This window comes from Hesperophylax consimilis, chromosome 26 (genome assembly GCF_061612785.1).
Source record: "Hesperophylax consimilis isolate HC1 chromosome 26, BYU_Hcon_1.0, whole genome shotgun sequence".
NCBI lineage: Eukaryota > Metazoa > Arthropoda > Insecta > Trichoptera > Limnephilidae > Hesperophylax > Hesperophylax consimilis.
In genome coordinates, this window is record NC_142861.1 from 16518263 (window position 1) to 16534686 (window position 16424).

Sequence of the window (16424 nt, forward strand, 5' to 3'; positions counted from 1 at the left end):
CTCAAGCGTAACTTTCGAACATCAGATAGGGGAATCAATACCATTGTGAGGAATAATAAATTCGATAAAACATACGATAGCTTTGTAAACCTTGATGACGTCAGCGAAGAGGAGGTGTTTGTCTGTTTATGGTCTGGCTGAAAGAAGTAAAAAGAAGGGTCTCAGATTAGATCCCTGGGGAATTCCAGAGTTGGTTTGTATTCGAGGGAAATATGGTGTTGGTGAAAGACACATTAACGACGATTGTATAAGTAGCTAGCTATTGAAGCTAGAAAATTCTGAGAGAAACCGAGGTCACTAATTTTAAGTTAATATATCAGACTTTGCCGAATGCTTTCTCAAAATCAGTAAAAATCACATCAACGTGTATCAAATAAATCAGTATAAATCACATCAACATGTATCAAATAAATCAGTATAAATCACATCAACATGTATCAAATAAATCAGTATAAATCACATCAACATGTATCAAATAAATCAGTTTAAATCAGATCAACATGTATCAAATAAATCAGTATAAATCACATCAACATGTATCAAATAAATCAGTATAAATCACATCAACATGTATCAAATAAATCAGTATAAATCACATCAACATGTATCAAATAAATCAGTTTAAATCAGATCAACATGTATCAAATAAATCAGTATAAATCACATCAACATGTATCAAATAAATTAGTATAAATCACATCAACATGTATCAAATAAATCTGTATAAATCACATCAACATGTATCAAATCATTGATTGGTTAAGTCTCTAGTTTACCGTGCCTTACAGAAAAACAGATAGAGAAAACATAGCAAATAGCATTGTTAAAGGAAAACGAAAAATTTAACTGAGCTATTTTGACAGCATGAAACCATAGGTAAACAATAAACATGTTAGATATGTATAAATATATGAGATAAGGTTTTTAAGTAATGGTCATTTAAATTTTCCGATAAGAAATATTGCATTTTTTAAAAACAATATTTGCATGGTTCTTTTTAAATATAGCGCCGTTTTTGTGAGCAATCACCGTTGGGGCGATGTACAATTATTATTTCCAGTCCTGTATCCTACTAGGTACTAACTATAAATAATTTATGATAACAACTTATAAGGTAAACAGGCAAACAGGTTGAATCCACCAGCTAATCTGTCAATAACATAAAACACTATATTATGCTGCATGCAAATTAACATATTATTATTTACAAGTACAAGTAGATAAATAATTATATAAAAGGAACAACTTTTCTTTTTAACTTATTTTGAAGGTTATATTATACCTATCAATGTAATATGTCATTGAAGAAGAAGATAATACTAATAAGTCTAAACGAAACATGAAACAGTACAAGACACATAAAAATATTATGTGTCTTGTACATAATTATAATAAATTAAATATTATATAAATAAAAATCGGAAATGTTTATCTGAGACACTATCTAAATTACAAAATAATTTCATTAGACATTTTGTTTCCATTTAAAAAGGTAAATGCCCAAAATATGGGAAAAAATAGTTGCAAGATTTGAAATATTACATCGATAAATATGATGTTTAATAAATAGGTCTCAATGGCTAAGTTGGTTAAGACGCCTGTTCCGGTAAGACGAGAGTTCCTGGGTTCGAATCCTAGTTGTGGCCGTTATCTTTTTATTTTTCTGTTTCTTGTTTTGTTTCATGTTTCGTTTAGACTTATTAGTATTATATTGCACTAACTAACCATCGCGTCATTTCCCCGCAGGGGTAGGCAGAGAGGACGGACCGCCAAACAACTCGGTCACACCACACACTCCTTGCCTCATTCACATTCATACATCGTCTCATACATACTCTTCTATTATTCTGACTCTTGACATGGCCCGACTCAAGTATCTGATTCACTTGGTCGTGCCATGTCTTCCTCGGGCGTCCCCAACTTCTGCTACCATTCACATTTGCATCGTATAATCTCCTTACACTCCTTTCTTCGCTCATTCCCTCTATACTCTATACATGCCCAAACCATTTAAGCGTCCCTTTCTTAATCTTACATCAGCCTTGCACTCTTTGCGGATCTCCATATTTCTCACACGATCATACATGGTTTTACCACACATACGCCTCAAGTATCACATTTCTACAGCATTCAGTCTCCTTAGAGGAAGCTACAAGCCAAAAATGTGTATGTTCTTGGAATACCTTATATCGTAGGTAATAGGCATTAAAATCGCTTGACAAACGGAGTCTAGAAACGTTCGATTTCAAGCAAAAAACTGTTTTTTATTTATTTTGTAAATAATTTTATAAGAAAGCAAAAAACTTAGTCAAGTAAAATTCTCACAGATAATCTTATCTATAATACTGTATTTTTAAAAAGTTGTTTACTTTACGCGTTCATACATTTCTATCGAAAAAAAAATTTAGTAGCTTGCATTTATATTTTTTATTGAGTAATTTATTATTTTATTTGTATTTTACTCAAGCGAAGCGATAGGAAAACCTTCAATTTATCTAACGCATTTTTTTGGTATTCATAATATACACATATTCATTATAAAGATTTATCAAAATAGTGATGTGGCATTAAGCTTCGCCTTACCAAATTCTACAGCATTCAGTCTACCGAATCTGAATAAACACCAAGAAATTCTACTTTTGTTTTTGGAATTATGTCGCTGCCGGAAAATAGAAATTGGTGCATCGTCGTCAAGTTTAGGTTGTTTGTTTAAAAAATGTCAATATTAGTTGCCCAACTATTTTTAAGTGGTCGATTAGATCTATTAGAATTTGTCTGTCGTCAGTGTGTTTATCATTGGTCTGCATTTAGTTCAGTTTTATGTGATGCAATATTGAAAGAAGGTTCATTGCCCTGTGATCTAATTCGATATTACCGTCCTATATTATATCTGAGATCGTTATCGTAGAAGTTAATTGTTTAGAAAATTAGTTATATCATCATATTAAGGCGCAACGTGGTGGGATTTGTTCTCCTATACAAATATTATATACAGACTGCGGTCCCTCGTCATTTGTCTATAAAAAAATGTACTTAGATATAATAGACGTAGATATAATAGTTCTGTGAACAGTATTTGATTTCCGACATCGTATCCCAAAAGTATTTTTTATTTTATTTTATATTATAGAAACAAACAGGATTTACAGAGATGAAACAATATACAGGAATAAGATATTTCATGTTGGGTACCAATGATATGTTTCCTTGTAATGTCTGCTAAGTGGTATGTTTATTCTTTAATTACCAGTTGACGTGCGTAGTTTATAGGTGTGTGTGTGGAGTGTGTAATGTATGTGTGAGTGTTTGTGTGTGTCTGTATGTATGCGCATTGAATAGTTTAAATTATTGACATGATGCCACGTTTGAATTTGGGCAGTGAATCCGAAAAATGTCAATGTTAGAGTTAAGACAAATATTATTTAGAGTATGAAGAGCTCGGTTAATTGGCGAATTAGATGCTGCATTTGTTTTATAATTTATCGTGTACGTAATAAATAATATATTATATAATATATAAAACGAAAATTTCCTTTGAAATCGTAAGATTATGAAGTAGGTACTTAAATACCTACCTACGTAATTTTAAACCATAGATATTTTAAATAAAATATATTTTTATTTCAAAGTAGGAATTGTACAAAATAAGTGTCACAGTCACAATGAATATTCCATATTCAAACATTCTTCAGGCCGGTAAATACCATAATATTGACTAATCCGATATGAAAGATCGTAGTAGGAACCACGATCTTGCAAATCTGACGGAACAAAAATGTAGTATAACCGGGACGTCACAAACAAATTTACATTTATATAAAATGCCAAATGGTCGAGTTTAAACAGGACTTCGCTATGGTTAATACATTTTAAGCATAATATAAGTCGAAATGCCGTGCGGTGAAGCCAGTGATGAAGAAAGTGTGGGTAGAAAAGGAAAAGGGAGATGGTTCTTCAGATCTGGTCAGTGAACATGGCTAAAACCATTTGGCATTTTAAATATCTGTAAAATACCAAATGGTCGAGTTTAAATGTGCGTAAAAACGTGACATTGTTATGTAAATCGTATCCCAGTGGTATTAAAAATTATTTGAAAATCGTGTTTGGTATCAAAGTTTGAACCCTCCACGAATTTACAATCAAATGGGCAACTGTAAGATTTCGATCGATTCTGGATAGTTCTGCCTTTGACTCTAAACTACAAATTGATTTAATAATATTATAAAAATATAAGACACATAATGCACGTAGGCGCTAAACGTCGCTTGCGGTTGATTCGTTCCTTTCGAATTTTGATTCGAAATACCTATATGAATGGGCCTCTAAATTATGTCCACTGGACCTAGTTCAATGAAACCCACGCGCGTTCATGTCAGCATCTGTCGAACATTTAAACAAAATAAATACACATTTCAAATAAAGAATTTTAAATATCCTATAAAATAAATAACTCTGTATACACCACTATTTGATCAAAAAGAATCGAAAAATTTGTTTAAAAATAATAGTTTATTTGTCACGATAATCGTATAATAAATACTAATTCATAAAATAATTTTTGGTACCTACCTGTCTGATATGATTTATCAGTTCCAATTTTGAAAATTTGATTAATTTTACGCATGAATACTATTTAATATTGTTTGTTTCTTTCAGGAACTGGTGTTCGGAGCTCGCAAAGGCCAAAAAGACAGGAAGGAAACCTTCTTTGCTGAGAGCCTTGATAAGGACGTTCATATCCAGTTATATCCTGGATGGAGTCCTCATCTTTATCCAGTGCATGGTCTGCAAGTAAGACAAAAATTTATTTTACTCACGTTAAGGAACTATAGGCAATTAAAAAATATATTAATGTTCACACTCTAACTTAAAAACCAGAATTTTTTAGGTTAAGATAATTTTCATAGTTTGCATTTTTCGAAGTCCGCCAAAACGATCGAAATCTGGTCCAATTTAAATATTTAGCTAGATTTACAAAAAAACAACACATATTTGAAATTATTTGTGAACCTTATGCGAGTCTACGCAGCGCAACATGTCCGAATTCGCGGCCGACCGACCCGTGAGACAACGGGATAAGTTCTGTCAGAACACGCCGACCAATCACAGAGCGTTTAAGTCGCTTACGGTTTTAATGGCTTTTAAATTACGATTAATTAATTCTACGTACTTATAATAAAATTTATGCATTTGGAATCAACTTTAGTTGATCTATAAAACTAGTCGTAATATAGGTATTTCCCTCAAGTTCCTCGTTAGTAAGAACGTGTGGTTAAGCCACGGACAATAGAGAGAAACGGAAATATGGCATGGATGTTTGCCGACTATCGCCTGCACGGACTCTCAAATGGTAAATCCAATGAAAGTTGGTATGTAGGCAGAAACAAAGGCGGGGCGCCGCTGTGCATAGATTCGATTTGGGCGAATGTTGACGACACTTTTGTGCGCACAGTTTCTTAATAATTTTGGTTCATTACCCATTTCTTATTTCTATTATTTATGAAGATTCATTTTACGGGTTAGTAACCAGAGGTTACAATTTTTTTTCGAAAATCAGTAACTCAATTCAAGTTCACCGGATATATTATTTGTTTAATATTTGCAATCTAGATTAAAAATTTATGATGTGTACAATGTTGACAGGGCCGCACTAAACTTGATTAGCCTAAAATGTTATTTATTAATATGATATTACTAGTGCAGACCCGTGAAAGGCCTAGCGATAGTTTGAATTCAATTAAAATAATTTTTTTTATTGTTCTTCAAAGTACAACCCCGTTAAACCGCAATTAAGCAGTTTGTTAACACGATGTTCATGTTTAATTACAATATAACATATGTATATAATATTATTACTAATTACAATACAACTTTTACATAATATTTATCACTAACCACATGGAGAAGCAGTCGATTTAAAATTTAAAATTTAATTTAAAATTAGTGTGAATTAATTTTTAAAATACATAAATGAATTCATTAATTTTTAATATATATATAATGGATGAAAGAGACATCTCTGGTCATTTTTGGATGGATTTTGCTCTGCAGGTGAATGATAACAGATTACCGACACCTTTTGCATTGATCAGATGGATTCATCCAGTTTGTATCATTTGTCAAAAGAGGTCTATTGAAGACTAAAATGTTTGAAATATTTTTTGACAATAAATGTCATAAATCACGGCAGTACGTATTATTACAATGTGCTGATTCTTCATTAATAATTCTACTCTCTTGAGAGCTGGTTGATCTTATAATCTCATAGTGCGAACTCAAATATATTTTGTGCTGATCTGCCGTCTGCCACCGAATTGAAGATCAAGGAGTGTAACTCAATTGCAAGTGGGATTCTCTGGCGAGCCTTTTCTGTTCATATGTATTTTGGTGGCTGGTTTAAGTTGTGTTCTCCTGCAGAGTGAATTTATTGATCAATCCATTTTTTCATAGGGATTTAAAATATTCCCTGATGGTCTGTGCTATTTACACGCCAGATTATCAACCACCACTGCCATAATCAATAGTATTATTTATAAAGAATATCTCTGCTTAGTAGCCATGTTTTCAGCATAAATCTGAATCTCTGAGGTAATTCGCAATTTTTTATATTGCTTGGTAATATGTTGAATATTTTGGGCACGTTGTAATCCGGGGTTCGCTGTCCGTATTTATTGTTATATTTTGGTACAAGAATTCCTTCATTTTTTGTGAACCTAGTACTGTGTTCGTGTTCCACTTTCCTTTTATATTCGGTGTCAGATATAATATGCTGAAATAATATTTTGTGCCATAATAAGGCCTGTACTTTAATTAGGCGTATTTAATAGTATTAGATAATTGATCATCAGATATAACAAGAGCAGTGAAAGAATTATTTCACTTAATTTCAAAGCAAATCCTAGTTCGTTGAACCAGAGTTATAATCCAGATAAATAACTGAAATTAATATTGTTGATGCTACTGAAAGATTTATTTGTGTGCTGTGGCTCAGTCTATGACGAAATCTTCACCAATCTTAACATCATGTCAATTAAACAACCATATTCTAAAACTATACTCATTTACATTCATAAGAGCTGCCGGCCTCTGTGTTTCCTCCTTCCTACAAAATGGGACTCTTCAAGACCTTCACTCCTTCCTCTCCACAAAAAGACCCTCCACACAGCATACCCAAAGATGACATAGGCCCTGAGGGAAATTATTTTCTTCAGGGCCTCCTGTGTGGAGTTAATATAAAAAAAAAAATATAAAAAAAAAGTACAAAACCCAAGAAATAACAACAAACACGTACAATAGAAACACTAGATCTCATGGTCAAAAACTTATCCAACAAATAACTACTAATACAACTTTTGGGCAAAAAAGCTTCTTATATCATAGTATTAAACTCTACAATAAAATACCACTCTCACTCAAAAACCTCAACACTTTAACATTTAAATCTCAAATAAAAAGCTGGATACTTAATATAGGGAGATCTGAAATAGAAAATTTACTGAGATCAAACACAGACTAAAACACTATCTTACTTATTTTAAAATTATTTAAAAACAAAAAAAAATTATACTACATGATATATGTTCATAATTAAATTCATATGTAACTTTGATGTAATATTAATTTTCTTATAATTAAATTATACATAATATGTAAATGCAATCCTCAGCACGGGAGATCCCAGTGAGGATATCATTATATCTATTTGTTACAAAAAAAAGATAATAAAACACTTATTATTATTATTATTATCTGTTCAGATAGAGTAACAATTCGTTTGTTCAACAAATCGCACTGTTTTAAAAAAAGCATATTTTTTACCTGTCACAGTTTCATCCATATAATACAGATATATATTAAAACACAAGCGTATTCAAACGCAACGTTGTGTAAAAATTTCAAAGCAATCGGTGAAGAAGTTTCGGAAATTTAGATTTTGAACAAACGAACATTTACATTTGTATTTATGTAGACAGACAAAACGTTGTAAATATAGAAATGTTGTAAAACCTAAAAAAATAAAAATAATTAAATAACCCTCGTATATCGAAAATGAACCAATTTGTTTACAGCCCTTTCACCTCGTAGGTTTTCGTAGCCCACTAGGAATTTGGTAAATATACTAAATAATGAACTTTAAAAAAAACTTTTTTCCTTTTTTTTCGACTACTGAAGGGTTATAAAAGCTTTTGTAACCCTGTCTATGATTCGACGCATTTTCAATTACATTAAAAGTTATTTAAATTAACCCCTTAGCGAAGAAAATTTCAAATTCCATTACAAATATTAGATTTACGCGAAATCAAAAGATATTATTTCGTCCATGGGTTCGATTTGATTTGGATCGGTTTGGTTCGGTTTGGTTCGGTTTGCTTTTGTCTGGTTCGGTTCGATTTGGTTTTATTTCAATTCGGTTCAGTTCGGCCTGGGTTTGGTTAGGTTGGTTCGGTTCGGTTCGGTTCAATATGATTCGGTTCCTTCCGCACCAACAGGAAGACGCCACGAGTATGCTGCCCTGCTGTGACGGTTCCATGTAAACAAGACTTTCCAAAACATAAATGTTTTTGACGTGTTCAGGCTCTTGGCAACTTTTACTGTGCGTGCGGTTCTGTAAAGATTACATTTGTTAGAGTAAATACTAGAGTTTAAAAATACACAAAAGTCCGGTTATCTAAGGTTATCGTGACAAGCGACGAGCTACCGTTCTGAAAGATTTACAAGCTCAGTTCAGTGTAAAAGTAGAAATTTAATGACACGATGACTATGAAAAATTTTCTGTTTGACATCTGGCTTAGAGACCAAACAAAGATTATGCAATTACGATTTCAATTCACGAGCAGGCGAGAGACCTAATATTGCAAATTGAGTCTCACGCAGGATGATTTTTTTTCACTTCAAGAAGATTTTTATGCAACTCATTATTAGTATATTCAAGGTCGCAGCATTAAAAAAATATATACATATCATATTTAATAAAAATTCAGCCCGTCTTTGTTTGCGCTCGCAAAACTTGAAAAGTAGTCGAACGATATCGCTGAAAATTTCAACGTTTGTTCTTATTAGTGCCAGGAGTGTTTAGAGAGTAGTTTGAATGGTAGAAGATGCCGGGGACGCCCGATGAATATTTATTGATTACGATATTATATTTATAGATATTTTAACGCATTACCTCTACGCCCGAGAAAGACGTTAGCAATAGCGAAGCATTGTCGGGTCCACTAGTAATTTAAAAAAAATGTCCAATGAAGTGAAGCTAGCATTAATACATTGTTTACAACTTATTGCTGATGTATGATGTGGAAATGAGATCCCTAAGGGGTATGTGGTAAAATCATCTATGACCGATGACTAAGTTAAAAATGTGTAAATAAAAGTGGATAAATCATTGAAGAAGATAATATTAACAAATATAAACGAAACATGAAATAGAACAAGACACAGAAAACTAAAAAGATAACGGTCACAATTAGGAACCGAACCCAGGATCTCTTGTTTTACCGGGACAGGCATCTTAACCAACCATTGGAACCTATTTATTAAACGTCAAATTTGTCGATCTCACATTTGAGAATTAACGATATAGTTTGCAACCTTTATAAATGGAAACAAATTATCCAAGACACTATCTAGATTACAAACCGATTATAAGCTTTGTTTCAATAGTCTCAACTGGGAATCGAACCCAGGATCTCCGTGTTACCGGTAGAACGTATTTATCCACTAGACCAGTGTTCCGTAAAGCGTGTGCCGCGGCATACTAGTGTACCGTAGTTGGTGTGCCACAGAAAAAAAATCAAGGTATTGTGAAGATAATAAGAAAGCAAATGGGAGCAGATCATCAGTCACTTCTGTTCATACAGAAGCACGATGGCTTTCTCGCGGAAAAGTGCTATTTCAGATTTACGAGCTAAAAAATGAGTTCCAGACGTTTTTAGAGGCCCAGGGTTCATATTTTGTTTCTGTGTTTAAAAAAGAAGAATGGGAAGTAAAACTTGCATATATAATGAGCTCAACAGAAAAATGCAAGCCAAGAATTCTTATATTTTAACGTCTTCGGTCAAAATTGAAAGCTTTCACGCTAAGTTGGTATTATGGATCGGCCACGCTGTCAATGGTAGTAATGAATTGTTTCCAAATGTCATGACTGCCGATTCAGAAAAAAATGGAGGTTTTGATAGTGAAACACTTGGAGCTATTAGCAGAAAAAAATTAACTATTATTTTCCTAAGTGTGACCTACAACCTATGGACTGGGTACAAAATCCACTCTCGGATAACATTTCACTTGGACACTTGCCGATAAACGAGCAGGAAGAATTCATGGAGTTAAAAACTGATCGGAAATTAAAACTAAAGTAGAGTTAGCACATTTTTGGCTGCATATAAAAAATGAGTATCCACTGCTTTCAAAGCATGCTGTAACATTTGTTAACATTTGCCACAACCTACTTATGCGAATTGAGATTTTCAACTCTCACTACTATTATATCGAAAAAAGAGAACATCTGAGGAAGATCAATGAAGAGATAAGAGCAGCCTTATCAACGATTGCTCCAAATTTTCATCGCCTGTGCTCAGTTAAACAGGCTCACATTTCTCACTAAACATCTTTTCATATTAGGTATATTGATTTTAGTAATAAATAAACATTGTTTTTTTTCTTTGGTGTACCTCTAAAATTTCTTGATTTGATAGGTGTACCTTGAACACAAAAAGTTTGCGGAACACTGCACTAGACCATTGGGACCTCATTATTATAATCATATTTGTCGATCTCATATTTCAAATTCAGAATTGGTTTGTAACCTAGATATAAATTAAAATCGATATGTTTATCCAAGACACTATCTAGGTTACAAACCAATTGTAAAGAATATATTATAATAAAACAAATAAAAAACTTTATTCCACTTAATTTAACTTAAAATTAAGTGGAATAAAGTTTTTTTATTTGTTTTATTATAATATATTATAATGGAATTCCACCACGAATTATCGGTCTCAAAAATAGAAATTCTTTAGAACTTTGTGATCATTCAAAAAGATTAGTTGCAAGATAATATTTTTAAATATGAGATCATCAATATCTTTTTTTATTTGTTTTGTTCTGTTTCATGTTTCGTTTAGATTTGTTAGTATTGCATATCTTATTCTCAGTGATGTTTGGAAAAAGGCAAATCGAGCGTTACTGAGTAAATCGCTTAGCTGATTGAAGGTTGAGAATGATCGTTCGAAAAGTTGGGAACAACGGGTGTTAGAAGAAGTTTATTATTTAAGTTACCTCATTCAAAACGTAGTAAAACTTATTTATAATTATTCATAAGTGCTACTAATATCTCGATTATGAAACAATTATCGGAATTGGATAAATAATTGGACAAATCATTTTCTCAATCTACACTTATATATGAAGGTATCAGTTGAACAAATTGTCCAATTGCTTGACCAATTAAAACAAGTACAACACTCATCACCATCACTGTTGAGCTTTGTCAACACATGATCAGCGCATTAATGGTAGCCGGTATTACGTATGCCGCAATTAGCCGATAGTTGATAATACTCAGATGGGTTCGAGGAGAGGTCAAGATTTGACGATATGGGAGATACTAGTTGGAACGCGAGCAATTATGAATATTTAACAGCATTCAATTCATATTGATTAGGGGCCGTTCAAGTATTATGTAAGCACTATAGAGGGGCAGGGGGGTCTTTGCTTTGCTTATTTTTGATGACATGGGGGGGTGGGGGGTCGAGATAGTGATTACGTCAGCACTGCTCAGCAGTAGTTATTTTTTTCACACATTGGCAACCCACACATTGTCTATGTTTGAAAACAGAATACATATTCGGGGATTCCCACAAATAATTAATAAGTTTAGGTACTCGCTTAAAAAACACAATACATTAACGGAAAAATGCATATAGGTACCAATTTTTACGTAAGCATGGGAGTGGTGGGGGGGGGGGGGGTAGGAGCATTGCTTACTTTTGGTGACAACGGGAAAGAGGGGGTAAATAATTGTAATAAATCTGCTTACGTAATACTTGAACGGCCCCTTATTCGTATTCATCATTTCTTAGATACATAAACACATTTGAAATTCATTGATGAAGTAATGTATAAATTAAAAAAAACTATTATTTATTTAAATAACTTTGTAAACAACACTATTTCAATCAAAAAGGATCGACATGTTTCGAAATATTTCTTCGTCAGGATAAACGAATAAATGAAAATTAACAAATTTAAGAATAGAAAAGTACAAACCAAAATATAACAATGAGCCGTGATTATTGAGTTATTTTTAGTTTATTTAAATAACTTTGTAAACACCACTATTTAAATAAAAAAGGGTCGACATGTTTCAAAATGTTTCTTCGTCAGGATAAACGAATAAATGAAAATTAACAAATTTAAGAATAGAAAAGTACAAACAAAAATATTACAATGAGCAGTGATTAATAAGTCATTTTTATTTAAAAAAAACAATTGTATTAAATTATCGTAAAATTGGTAATCATTGCATTTATGGGTATATCGATTAACTTTTATAAGTTAACGCAGCAGAATCTAGAAGTAACTAAGATTTTAAAATAACTCTTTTTAAGTTATCTAATTGTTAACCCGTTGTATTTGTATGTAAAAAAATTAACCCTGTAATTATATCAAAACAATAATTTGTTTCTAAAATGTTGTGGCAAATTCAGAAAAAAATAATTGTTATTCACACCTTAGGTGTTCCTTAAATCTAGTATTAGATTCTCCAGAAGTATTTTAATATATATATATAATATCGTTGAAAATTTAAACGTTTGTTGTTATTAGTGCCAGGAGTGTTTAGAAAGTAGTTTGAATTGTAGAAAATGTCGGGGACGCCCGATGAATACTTAAGAGGAAGCTATCAATGCTAACAAAGCTAACAAGCCAAAAATGTGTATATTCTTGGTATACCTTATATTGTAGGTAATAGACATTAAAATCGCTTGAAAAACGGAGTCTAGAAACGTTCGATTTCAAGCAAAAAAGTGGTTTATATTTATTTTGCAAAGAATTTTATAAGAAAGCAAAAAAGTTAATCAAGTGAGACTGTCACAGGCAATCTTAGCGATAATACTGTATTGTTGTTTCCTTTACGCGTTCATACATTTCGAATAGAAAAAAATATTTTTTTAGTATGTTACATTTATATTTTTTATTGAGTAATTTATTTTTTATTTGTATTCTACTCAAGCGAAACGATAGGAAAACCTTCAATTTATCTAAAGCATATTTTTTGGTATTCATAATGTACACCAGTTCATTATAAAGATGAATCAAAATAGTGATTTAGCATTAAGGCGATGCCATACGTAGTAATGCAAAATCGTGTGTTTTTGGTTTGAAAATTTGGTCGCCTAGAAATGTTTCAGATGCTTTAATTAAATACTGCGAGTAGAATACATCTTGGCCTTTGAAATAATCGATTATTTTTTAGATAAGTCTTTTTATAAGCCCAGAAAAAAATAATGTAAAGGCCTATGAAAACTGCTTTAAAGTTCAAAATCTCCTACTTACGAACCCATTTTCAGTTATGATTTTATTGTATAATGTGGCAAATTAAGTTATTTATAAAATAATCAGAAAAAATTAAATATTTATGCCTGAACATCCACAAAATAAAATAAAAGGCACTTTTTGGCCATGTTTTTTTCTTGCATAAATCAAAACAGGCGGATGGTGTTATGCGGGAATTTAAACCTTATCGCCATCTACGTAAGGGTTGTTATTGATAGCGGCTCAATTTAAAATATTACACGACGTAGTGCATCGCCAAGCTTCGCCTTAACGCAATATCTCTTCACTCGTATATATATTTAAATTGTTAATAGTATAAAAATATGGTTGGATAATCTTTGGAACTTTTTTAATTATACAATTGTAAGTTCATACGACTAATTAAAAATAAATTTTTTCTCCACTGTCTTTCTTCTTTACAATAATATCTATTTTATATGATTTATTTGATAAACCTGGGTTCTCCATAATGGTCTAATTAGTGATCAATGTCAGTAATCTAGGTATAATAATTAGGTATATAGTTATTTATGACATTTAGTGAAGCCTATTGAATTTCTCCAAAAGTGCTCCACCTTCTAACGAAACTTATTTTTAAATCATCAGTGAAGATTCTGCAGCTAGAAGGAGAAAAATGCCATATTATATAGCTAGGTCTCTGTTAAAAATTAGGCTGAAATGTAAGGGGAGGGAAAGTGGTAATGATAATTGGAAAATGGGACATTTGGAAGAACCTGGCTTTTACAGCAGGAGCATGCAGTCCATAGAAGCTGAAGAGTTGCTTAGCTGGACGTGTGACAAGAAAATAAGAAAGATTGTGAAATCCGATGAATTTAAGAATATAAGTAAATTATCCATGAATTGAAATCATTTTTCTAACATTTATCGGAGATTGATTTCTGAGAATTTCTTACTATAGCCATTTTAAACTACATTTCGGTGCCTCACCAGGTCGCTACAAAATACTTTGACTCAAGAATAATTTGAGATTAACATTTATATTATTTTGTTGAATTAAATTGCACCTATTTGTGAATGAACTTCGCCGGGACTTGAACCAACAACTTCTACGACCATTGCAAAGTTTTTTTTATTCTGCCATTGATGATCTGGTCGATATTCCACATTTTGTAATATCAAATGAAAAATTTTCAGATCATTCCAGCCCATTGCTTTGGCCTATCTTATCGACTATTTCGCGGCTGGTAGCACAGCGACCCGCGAGCAAGCGTACTGGTACGCAGGAGCCGTGGTCGGTCTCTCTATGCTGTCTGTCTTCATCCAGCACCACACCAACCTGAGGCAGACCCAGCTGGGAATGAGGCTCAGGGTGGCGTGTTGCTCGCTTCTTTACAGGAAGGTATGTGGTCAAGATGTATAATTGTCTTTATTCACGCCAGTGGCTGGGAATACGGCAACCTGCGAGCGATCCCAATCATATAAGGGTGTTCCGCAAGGTTCGTCCGTGGGTCCACTGTTTTTCATTTTTATTGAATTTAAATCATAATATTTTTGAAATTGCCTATTACAGAAACCAAGACCATTGAAAAAAAATCTAAATTGTGTAATTTTATTTCTATTTGCAGGTCCTTCGACTCAGTGGAAAATCTCTTGGTCAGACCACGGCAGGCCAGCTCGTCAACCTGATGTCAAATGACGTCAGTAGATTTGATAATGTCCTGGTCTTCCTGCACTACTTGTGGATCATGCCTTTCCAGATAACGCTGATCTGCTATCTGATCTATACAAGAGTTAATGTGGCAGCCTTGATTGGAGTAGCAGTATTAACCTTGCAGACTATTCCTGTGCAAAGTAGGTATTTTTGTTTATTAAGAAAACTCTGGTAAAAAAACAATTTTAGTATTTTTTTAAAGTTCTTTCGTCTCATTCTTCACCTCACGAGTCTTGTACAAAAATATTATAAAATTCAATAAAACAAATTACAAATTTTTGTAACAGGTTATCTGAGTAAGCTGTCATCCAACTTGAGGAAAAAGATAGCTGTGAGGACTGATGACCGAGTACGAATAATGAGTGAAATTATTTCTGGAATCCAGGTAAGAAAATTATGCTTCTGTTATAAATTCTACAAATAATAAAAATCCTTGCATGACCAAATTTTTAGTATGTACATTGTACATACGTATTTTTTACTCTCAGACAATATTATTTGAAAGCAGACTAATAGAAATTTGAAAGACCTATTTCATCAATCAAAACTCAGCGACAAGACCTCACCGAAAGTCAATGATTACCCAAACATATTGTTAGAATTATAACGTACAATTATAACATTCAGGACAGCATAAATATTTTTTGTTGAATTTTTATAGCACATATTTTATACACGTTTTGTAAATAAAGTTATTCATTTTATTTCACTCCTCTGTCAAAGAGGCCAATACAGCAAGCACACGGTTGCTTTTGAATAGTTTCGTTTTTAGGGTATTGAAGATCAATTTTATATTCGGTTGATTTCCCCAAAAATACCCCGCCACTGAATGAAATTTACACGTTGTCGTATTTGTGGCCACACCGTATGCGAAAGTATATGAAAGTGTTTATGATTGTGATAAATTAAAGAATCAATTATTAAAAATGGTGCTTAACGCGACTCTATTCTACTACATGCAATAATTATTTACCTGTAATTTCTATACGGATAGTTTGGAATAAGTTAGTGAACAAAATTCTTTGGTAAATCTTTTTATAAATGATTTTTATCTTTTTTTCTTTGTTTTAAACCAATTTGTTTGAGTTATGTTGGTCGACCGGTTGATCTCAACCCTTTTCAGGACAATAAACATATAAAATCAATTACAGTATATGAATAACAGTACGATACAGGGCAATAAACATATAAACTTAAT

The 16424-nt window shown here is 32.4% G+C and overlaps 1 protein-coding gene across 2 annotated transcripts in view; it reads left to right on the forward strand.

The window, feature by feature from the left end:
- LOC149411198 (ATP-binding cassette subfamily C member 4-like) overlaps window positions 1-16424 on the forward strand; it is a 55860-nt gene that overhangs the window by 3039 nt on the left and 36397 nt on the right. For both annotated transcript variants that reach the window (XM_089647352.1, XM_089647353.1), the window contains exons 2-5: window positions 4657-4791; window positions 14710-14914; window positions 15141-15366; window positions 15514-15611. In XM_089647352.1, coding sequence (XP_089503478.1) covers window positions 4657-4791; window positions 14710-14914; window positions 15141-15366; window positions 15514-15611 — 664 coding nt within the window. The remainder of the gene's footprint in view (window positions 1-4656; window positions 4792-14709; window positions 14915-15140; window positions 15367-15513; window positions 15612-16424) is intronic.